Source organism: Cynoglossus semilaevis, chromosome 8 (genome assembly GCF_000523025.1).
Source record: "Cynoglossus semilaevis isolate Cse_v1.0 chromosome 8, Cse_v1.0, whole genome shotgun sequence".
Taxonomy (NCBI): domain Eukaryota; kingdom Metazoa; phylum Chordata; class Actinopteri; order Pleuronectiformes; family Cynoglossidae; genus Cynoglossus; species Cynoglossus semilaevis.
Window position 1 is genome coordinate 8,928,578 of NC_024314.1, and position 10,080 is coordinate 8,938,657.

Consider the following 10,080-nt stretch of genomic DNA (forward strand, 5'->3'; position numbering starts at 1 on the left):
TTTGCTCCATAACATTAGCATTGACCATCATTTCACCGTCTGAATTTGCCATCACTTTTGTAATTTACAATCCTATTGACAGGAAAATGCTCCTCTAATGCATGGCACAACTATTTTATACAAATGATAAATGTAACCTGGAAACAGACGTGCTAGCTGTCAATCATATGTGACATCCACTGCTGTTGTTTAGAAAATATTTTTATCAAAACATAAACAATACATTTTTGCATATATTGTACAATGTTATTAAGTCTAGAAATACACTTTTTTATTTATTTTAGTTTTTATGATTCTCTGACATTTAATAAGGCTGGCAATTCTCACCATGAAAAAATATTAAACTGATCTAATAACAAGTGAATGTAAATAACAGGGAAATACAGCAATGCAAAAGCCCTGACGTGTGGCACAAATACCATAACAAACATTAGCATACAGTGTATATAGTTTGTTTGTCCATGTGAATGCCACATGACTTAGCCAGCACCACATGAATTCAGAACATAAACATAGACATGAAGCATTGATGACAAAGTTTCATCCAGGTAATAATTGGTGTAAGGGAGATTAAAAAAAAAAAGGAGGGAGAATTTCAAAAATGAGAATCTGATTCATGTGTTTGCAGGTTTATAAACAAACACCAAAAATCTGTCTGCAGAAATTCCAGTGCTGAGAGCCAGACTTGGAAGTGTTTACTTAAACGTTCCCTTTAAAAGACCTTTTCTCATCACTGGTAATGAACCTGACAGCAGCCTTCAACTTCAAAGGGAGCCATCACTCAAGGCGAAAAAAGGCTTGGTTGTGAAAAACAGATTTCAGCCCAAAGAGAGGTTTCACATGTTTATCCTCACGTCCTCCTGCTACATCCCTTCCCATTGGGTTTACATTTGAATGGAGACATTGATGACTTACCAGGCCGTCACAGTTGCTGATTGCCACCGAAGCCTCCGGCATGTCACTCACGTCCCCAGTGAAAACACAGTCCCCATGGATATGTTCCTTGGCCTTTTCCTGATAGTCTTCCTGCCATTCCACAAAAGCCCCAGGGGCCACCAGCCTCCTGTTGGCCCTTAGGCGGAGGTGCAGCTCTTTCCCAAACACGGTGACATTAAAAAACAAATGCTGAGCCCAGGAGGAGGTGACCGGGGGCATGTCAGGGGCACCGCGGGCCACCCTTCTCTTACCGCCTGTGGCAGTGGCAGCAGCGGCAGCAGCAGCAGCAGCAGCAGCAGCAGCATCGTCTTCCACTTTTTTACTTCCACTTCCAGCAGAGACTACATGCGAAATGTACCGGCCACAGGAGTCTGTGCTGAATGGCACGATGAGACCGTATTCTCTTAACTTTCCAGAGAGTTTTTCTGATGGGACAGACAGGGTCAAGTGAGAATGACATTCACTGAGGACTGCTGTGGACTTCAGCAAACATTAAGAAAAAAGGAATCTATACTATTAGCTTTAATATAATAAATCATTTAAAACTACGGTTTACATGTTATGCATAGAAATCCAGGTCAGTATAGTACTGGTTTCATTTGTTCAGAAAAGCAGAGTTGTCAAATTCTGAGCCTTTGTATTTGTTGATGTTTTTTTTTTCTTTTTGCCATACATTAAAAACGACATTCAAACTCCACTGCCTTTAACTCTCGGTGGCACAAAAGGCACAGTGACTGCCAGGAAGTAAAAATAAACTCACCTTGCGTGTCTGCAGCCAAAATGTGTTCTAAAAATACTTGGGTGAGTGAAAAGCACATCAATAAATACATACAATCCATAGTGAGGTTCTGCAGAGGGAGAGCAGTTGCCACTTCAGCGCTCACTTTTCCTTTCTGTTGTAAACTTTTAAGTAAAGTCCTCCCTGCTTCCAGGCACACACAAAAAACCCAAAACAAAACAAAACAAAACAAAAAAAGGCAGAAGAAAAGTCCTGAAAAGTCAAGCTGCAGCGAAGCAAGCGGGCATTTCTCCGCCAAAGTGACGGATATTCACAAGTTGTTCCCAATCTTTTGGCCTGCGCTCAACTGCATAGACCAAGGCTGGCCCATCCATTTAGGGAGCTGAGTGGGGAGGGGGGCGGGGGGGGGGGCATCTGTGGGGGCTGATGACGACAACTCCCCGGCAAAAACCCGGACGGTTTGAAGAGGTAGTCCAATTTCCTTCTTCTCCTTCTCTTCCCTCCTCAGATAACTCCTCAAAAAAAAAAAAAAAAAAAAAAAAAAAAAGCCCGGAGAGGGATTTAACGCACGCCCACGCTGAGGGAAAAAGTGCAGAGGGTTGAGATCCAGTGCGCACAGACAGAGTGTCCCGCTGCAGAAACATCTGCCGCCCAGTCCTGCACCATTACGCACCAGTGGTTCGGCTCACAACTGCTCCACTTAAAACCACCAGCAGCCAACAGTGGGAGCGCTTGCTCTCCACCAGACAACCACAGACTTAGCCAAGTGTTTTTTACAGATCCAAACTGGACTTCCTGCAGTAGCCCTACAATAAAGTCCCGCACGATTAATATCCACATAGACATCGGATTGTTTTTTCATATGCAACGCTGACGTTACATTTGCACGGGTCCAAACGACGAAAGGATACGTCTGAAAAGTTCAAGAAAAGTTGGAAAATAAGACACTATTTACACAACAACAAAACTATTTCTGCACATGTGCCTTAATTAAGTCTGAAATTACCTGCAGAATACCACGGGGTGTCTTTCCTGCTACGTCACAACTAATAGAAAAATAAGAAATAATAATAATAAAAAACATCAAATGTATCCAGATCAAAACCTGTTCCAAAGCTTCAGTACTGCAAAACCAAACCATTTATTATTATTATTATTATTATTATTATTATTACACTGTCATCCAACATATTTATTAACACTGTCCTAGTAAAGTACAAATAAAACATTGTTTGCTCTAAGAGTTGTACTGTTGAAGCAACAGTATGCTTGGATTTACCTGAAAAAGTACTATATTGTTATTTATGAGGATGCAAAGTGGTTTCTTCAATCTGCTTGTATTTTCTAAGTAGAAACAGAGTGAGATGGGTGGACGGCTATTTCAATACATGTTTCACTTTGTGTGTAAAATAATTGCATTAGTTTATGTGATTTTATTTATATAAATATATAATAAAACTAAATGTTAACAAAAGTGGGGGTGTATTTATATAAACCATGTTCTAAATTGTAATTGTAATTTCCTCAGAGTTTTCTCATTAGTTGGTGCAAGCGACAGTCGGCATAATTTAACCATTGCAGTCTAATTCAAATGTTATTAAACAGTCCTCCCAATAATAAAGCTATTTCTTTTAAAAAATAAAAAAGTGGAATGCACAGTTCCAAATTATTATGCACAGCAGAGTTTCAAAAATATTTCACAGCTTGTAAAGAACTTGTAAAGAAACCAAAAGCTGTTTCAATCAAGTTCCATTTGAACATACTGTTGTATAAACTGTACATATCTGACAGCAGCTTCACAATCCTTGCATCAAACGTGTGAGTTTCTACCTGAATTTCTTCATGATGTCAGAACTGCGTCCTGGAGCTGCTGTTGGATGTGAACTGCCTCCCACCCTCGTACATTTTTGCTGGAGGATGCTCCAAAGGTTTTCAATAGGGTTAAGGTTAGGGGAACATGGGGGGGGGGGGCAGGCACACAACACAAGTATCTCTCCTTTTATGCCCATGGCAGAAACCTTCCTCGTTTTGCCTGTATCTGCACTGAACTCGCACCTGCTCTGAATCAGCCACAACTCTCTCAACAATACAATGATCGTACCTGAGTTTTCGTGAAATATCCAAGGTTTTCATTTGCCTTTTCCAAGAAATTCAACTACTACACATCTTCCAGCAGCAGGATGATCCGTTTTCTTTCACCCTGCTGCTGGAAAAGTGGTCTGCTGAATGATGTGGAACTGGTCTCACCTGGCCAAGTAATCAGCACAGGTGTTTTGGTTTTGGTTTCAGTGATCCAAAGAGCCCTGAGACACAATGCTCCGTCCATGAGTTGAATTGAAAAACAAAACATTTCATCTTTATGACACTTAAATACAGTATAGTGTGGTATAAATATATACAGAAATACCATAAAAATAACTAAAAAAAACAAAAAACAACAAAAAAAAGCAGTAAAACAACAGACCTAAGTCCTTAATGTTCTATAATCTTCAGATCTAGTGCCTGCTAAATGCTAAAGGGTCACCTTCTCATCTACTTACTGTAACAAAAAAGAAAGCAAAAATGAATATTTATAATAATATTTCTTGTTGTAATAATAATTTCATTTCGTTTATCATTATAACTCATTACGTGTTTATCTTCATGCTTGGCCAGGAATGTTGAGTTGAAGGAAATTCAAATAAAAAAAAGTATTGCCAGTGCTAAAATTAGCATATTGCTAGTACTACATACATAGAGTTTGCAGAACTACTTGGTGTGTTAATAAATAAATATGTCAACAAATGAACTAAACTTATCCAGTTTTTATTGTGTCCAGACATTGTATCACCTTTTTTTGACCCCATGAACTTCAAAGTTCAGGTTTAAATATTCCGGGCTAATCCTGCAGATGTCACTGTGAGCATACTGTGTGTTTCATTTAGAAGAAAAAGAAACAAATCCAACACCATCATTACGGACTTAGAAGGTGTGAAAACCCAACAGTGGGAATCACATCCTGTTAAAACTTTTGATGACTGTTCAAGAAACGAGAAACGTAATGTTCTTGGCCAGTTTTACCCTGCAAAAAAAACAGACCTAAGTCAGACATGACCATGCAGCAACTGAACCAACATCTCTGGAATCCATCTCAGGGGAAGAAAAGGGGTTTGGTTTGAAAACCTGGGGTCTTTTTTGAGGGGCTGTCCAGACTTTTTCCTCCACTGCTCTGGTGTAGACGACCTCCCCCACATGGTGCCTAGACTCTCACTCTGTGGTTAATCACCTCCATGCTCCCAAGATGGTCAATGTGGAGCAGGTGTGGATTTTACACAGTCATCCCCCCAGGAAGGGAAATCGGAACATTGGATGGAGATCCAGAGTCGTGCATTAATAAACGATGGAAACTAACCACGGCATTAAAAGATGGAAACCATTAACTGCCTTGTAAGAAGTTTTATGCTCTTTTTCCATCCATACTGTTTCAGATTTTTTTTCTTGTGTCTAAAGGCCAGGATGAAATTCCACAATATAGCATAGGATTCAATTAGAAGCCTTGTTTTTTCCCCACTCAAATGAATAGCTCCACTCACAGCCTGTGGTTAAGTCCACACACCAGAGCGATTCTCTACTACAGCGCTCACATTAGAACAATCTGTCCTTCAAAACCCAAGTCCACGAGGAAAACTTTAATACAGTCCTGCTTAAAATCTAACACTGCTCCTGAATATTACAAAATAGGGGACAGATACTCAAGTCAGAACGTTATTTCTGCAAATTAATTTTCAATTATTTTACAAATAATAAGATAACTTTAACCTTTTATTTTCCTCCCTCTGCAGAGAGACAGACTCCAGAGTCTAAAATTGTCTTAAATCACACAGTCATGAACTGTAATCTGCTGAAAGAAGTCAGTCCAGCCAGAAAAGGAAGACGTTTCCAAGCCTGAAGCTCCTTCCACTGTGTTTCGAGCAGTGGGGGCAGACATGACAGTATGCAGCACAGGGCTGCAGATGCCTCCGTGTGTGCTGTAATGTGGTCTAACCATGCCAGCGTGCTGGGAAAATATGCAACTTTTCATCTCGGAGATGCAGGAAGATGCAAAGCAGCTGCTGGTCTGCCCAGCAGCTTGGGGGAAAAAGGAGCTCCTGCATGTGCCAAGTTACAAACCAGCGCCTTGGAGGAGTTGTTATTATGGTTCCCTGTGCTGTGTACATGGAGGGATTTGGGACCGAAAGGTTCAGAATGAGTTCTGAGTTATGACCCTGGTGAGCCACGATGAGTTTTAATTGACGTTCTTTTAGAAAGTGTAACCAGAGCGTTAGCTCCGTGGAGCTCTTTTCTGCATGATCAGCAGAAACAATCCACGTGTCACTGTGTAACTCAAAGTTGTAATGCTCAGCACTTTATGTGTCTGTTTTGTTTACTTTACAACTGAGTTAATCAATGTCTCGTGCCACCGCAGGACATTGTCTTTGCAACGGAAATGATATATTTATGTTTAATATAATATAATGTAAAAATAATTTAAAAAAATTAAATAAAAGATACCAGCTTACTAGACATTCTGAAAAACATTGCACATCAGTAGACCCATAAGTAGAAAGGAAAGGTATAGGAGAAAGAGGAAGAAGTGATGCAGCACAACTTTCTAGGGCCGTTCTAGTGGCTCTCAGTCTTATCTGCATCAGATTTGTTTCAGCACAAAATGCTAATTATAATATTATAGTTAACTGAAGGCATCATTGTCGTGTATGACAGGTCGTGAACCCAGATTAAAGATGAATGTGGGCTGAGGGAGGGCAGTCTGGATATACACTGACACAGGGATGTTATTAATGTGAGAAAAGAACAGACAGATGACAGCCAGGCCCTTAGCCTGAGTGAAGGGTGCTCTCACTTAAACTGTGAATTTGTCTTGCCTAATTTTGAGCCAGCTAAGTGCAGTTCAGTTTTGCCACTGTTTAACTGGAGGAAATCCAGAAGTTGAACTCATCACGACACTTGGTTAAGTGTGACAAGTGTGTTATCTACATAGGATTTGAAATGTTACACCTATGGAGAATCTTGCCAATGAGAAGTAAACAGATGATGAAAGGTTAAGGCTACAGGATTAGGGGTGGTAAATACTCTTTTAGATGACTCACTTTGTATCTTTTATACTTACCCTCAGACATTCTTCAGTTCCCCATGTTTTTCAAAGCGTACTGCAGAGCTGATCCTTTGATCATTGCTTGTCATATTTCAGTCCTTGCACAAAACCACTTTTTTTTCTTTTCTTTTTCATTTAAACTATTCATGTACCAATGAATTCTGAAGGGCATCAGGTCTGATTTTTAAAAAATGGATGAGCTTTTAACTGAACCAACATTCTAACATTTACAACAAAATTTTACCTTTTTTTAGGCACTATGCTCATACTAACCTTTAAAAAACTAAATGACAGGAAATGCTGAATTTTGTCAGATTGAAAACCGTTTTTGTTAAATAACTAATGAATGCCAAACTTGATTTAAAATAGAGAGAGGTAGAAACTGGAGAATTAATGGCAAAAATGAACTCATAAGAAACAGCATTGGTCACAGATTACATTTCATTGCGAAGACCAAGTGTGATGGTGAGGAGTTGTTATGTGATGTAACCCCACTTTGTTCAGTGACTGTTAAGATTGGCCTGAGTGAAATCATCCCAAACTGGTCTGTCAATAATAATGCAATGTTCCCTGAAACTCTGAAACTGGTCTCTGTATTTACTCGATGGAGCAGGAGTGTCGTATCCTGGATGTGCAGCCGACGTATGCAGGGAAAGATAATGAATGGTGACATGGTATCATCACCATGGACCAAATATTTCCAGCATCAAGATGAATTAGCATCTCAAAGATCATTAGCGTCTCAGCTCTCCAGATAATAGTGGTTCCAACCTGGCAGCCTGTGAAGCAGCTGCCGAATGGTTTGTTTCATAATCTTTACTTTGGGATGTGTCCTTGTTGAGATTCAGCACAAAAGAATATAAATCAGTGATTGAAACCTAGGCCTCCTACGAGTTGATGTGTATTTCAAAAGACACCCAGTCACAATCCATCCATCCATCCATCCATCCATCCATTTTCATCCGCTTATTCGTTACCGGGTCGCAGGGGGCAGCAGTCTCCACCCAAATCACATTGCACCGTACCAAGCCCCCTAAACCTTCCTGTGGGTGGTGAGTCCACTGGAAGGTATTAACCGCTCTAACCAGGATTCGAACTTGCCCAGGAGGTGAACCTTTACATTACCTTGTTCAGAGGGGTGTGTTATTAGGGACTGTATATAATTTCCACTAATAAACAAAAGACTGTGCACAGAAATGCCAACAGAATTTGTCCACCGTCTCTTCATAACAGTTTTTGATTTCGTCTTTTTAAGATTGATCTACATGAACAGAGATGAGAGCACACGCTCACACTCTCACACACACTTGAGTTGAGGTGTGAGCTTTTCATCCTCAAAACTTCAATCAAAGATGATGGCTCCTGGTGCACCCGCTATATCCCAGCACCTTGGTTCCTCTGCTGAGTGGCTCTCATCTGCAGAGGAAGGTTTTTCCACATGAAGTTCATCACATCCTCTCTCACTGTTCACCTCTCAATGCTGCTCTTTGTCCACCGTAATCTCAAGATCCTTCAGAACCGCTAGCTTGGGTTTCACATCAGGGAGTATCTCGGTGAGTTTGGAAGGGATTTCAAAGGCACAGAGGCCGCCATATCATCCTAGCATGGTCCCCGTGTCCTGCTCTTATCTTGACCCGCAGTCAAGTTGGCTACATGCTGCAACTGAATATCTCCTCTCTATAATCGATTTGTGTCTGTTGCTAGAGTTTGAAGACAATCACAGCACCCCACAGAAGGAGAGCACGTTCCTGAGTATTTATCCAATATACCGCAGTAAAGTGGGCTTTACACAAGCTCATAAACTGAGACGTAGAGAGGAAACAGGTATAAGGACCGTCTTAATCTCAACCACCCGGTTTCCATTTACAATAATCTAGGATAGGCCGTGGTGTGATAAAATCCTAACAACTTCCGCACACCCTGAAGATAAGCCTGCAGTGCACTTACAAGACGGGAAGTGATCTGGGATATCAGCCTTTCAAAGGAGGCCAGCGAAGCCAAGTGGGCTTCACTGATGTCCCGGCCGGTGGCTTTTAATCCTCGCTCAGCCCTCTGCTCTTGACAGAGTGACCCTTTTTTCTTCTATTTTAATTAAGACTTTACCTGTCCACATCAAAAGGCAACTCAGATTAGTCTTTTGATCTGCCTAAGCTCTTTATTACTCTCTATGGAATATGTTAAGCTTTCAGCTCCACAATGAATTATCTGTTTTGGGTAAATGCACACTGCTCGATGTTCATAACCTGCTGTGTGCGCCCAAGCTGGCAGCACTGAAAGACAAAGACTCCATGCAACTGTAAGAGAGGGTGTGTGGAGCAGCAGNNNGGGAAGAGGCAATTATTTGGCTTCACTGCTGCATCGGAAACTTCAATGGAACAACGCACAGGGAAGACTTGTGCACAGAATATCAGTGGTCACCGAGTTCGTCCCCTCTGCAGCATCACACATGGGTCAGTTTTCATTTCCCCCTTTAGAACAAGAGGATCAAAATGACACCAAAAGCAGACGATTACTTTTTTGAATTATTTATTTTTCCCCCCTTCATTAGTGAAACGATCAGGTAAAGGACGATCATCCATTTTTGCTACAAAGCTACTAAAGAAAAAAAAAAGTTAAATTAAATGAATCACCAAGATATAACCAGGTTATTGCGATCTGAACACGTCGTATGTGCGCTTCATTAAAGCATCAAAGACGTTATCAAAAAGAAAAAAATTGAAAATCCTCACAATTTCAGTCTCACCCTTTTCTGCATATTTAATATTCACTGAATATTATACAACATATTACCAGACCGGGGAAAAGGGCATTACTGACATTTCATGTTTGCTTGAATATTAGGATTTATTTGTGGTTCTACAGCATCTTTGAGGCTTAAAATTAGAAAAACAAACAAAAAAAATATATATATAAAAGGAAAACTACTGTCTTTAATACTTTGGAATACTCACTTGATAGGGATTTCAGGGTTTTTAAAAAAATAAAAATTACACATTGTGCGTCAGCTCTGATCTTTTCTTTTATAACTTTCTAAAAGCTTTTAGAGAGAAATAAAAATCAAATTGTACCAGAAAAAAAAAGGTTTTAATTGAGCTCAAAAACTCTTTTCTCTCTCTTCACCTATTGTTGTGAATTGTGAATAGCAGACCATTGTTCTCACAACAGTAGGTGTCAAAGGTGATGTATAGAATTAAAAAGAAAAAAAGATGCTGTTTTTTCTTGTCTGCAGACCTGGATTATTCCAACTATTAATTTCCTCATCGACATGTAATTT

The 10,080-nt window shown here is 40.1% G+C and overlaps 2 protein-coding genes across 5 annotated transcripts in view; one reads left to right on the forward strand and one right to left on the reverse strand.

The window, feature by feature from the left end:
- adamts14 (ADAM metallopeptidase with thrombospondin type 1 motif, 14) overlaps positions 1-3,981 on the reverse strand; it is a 37,341-nt gene extending 33,360 nt beyond the window's left edge. Inside the window, exons 1-4 of the mRNA XM_008314569.3 lie at positions 3,777-3,981; positions 2,682-2,721; positions 1,697-2,588; positions 916-1,361 (exon numbers count right to left, since the gene is read on the reverse strand). Of these exons, the coding sequence (XP_008312791.1) occupies positions 916-1,361; positions 1,697-1,775 (525 nt within the window). The 5' untranslated portion in view covers positions 1,776-2,588; positions 2,682-2,721; positions 3,777-3,981. The remainder of the gene's footprint in view (positions 1-915; positions 1,362-1,696; positions 2,589-2,681; positions 2,722-3,776) is intronic.
- LOC103381923 (probable histone deacetylase 1-B) overlaps positions 1-10,080 on the forward strand; it is a 388,477-nt gene that overhangs the window by 48,829 nt on the left and 329,568 nt on the right. The gene's annotated exons all lie outside the window — the stretch shown is intronic.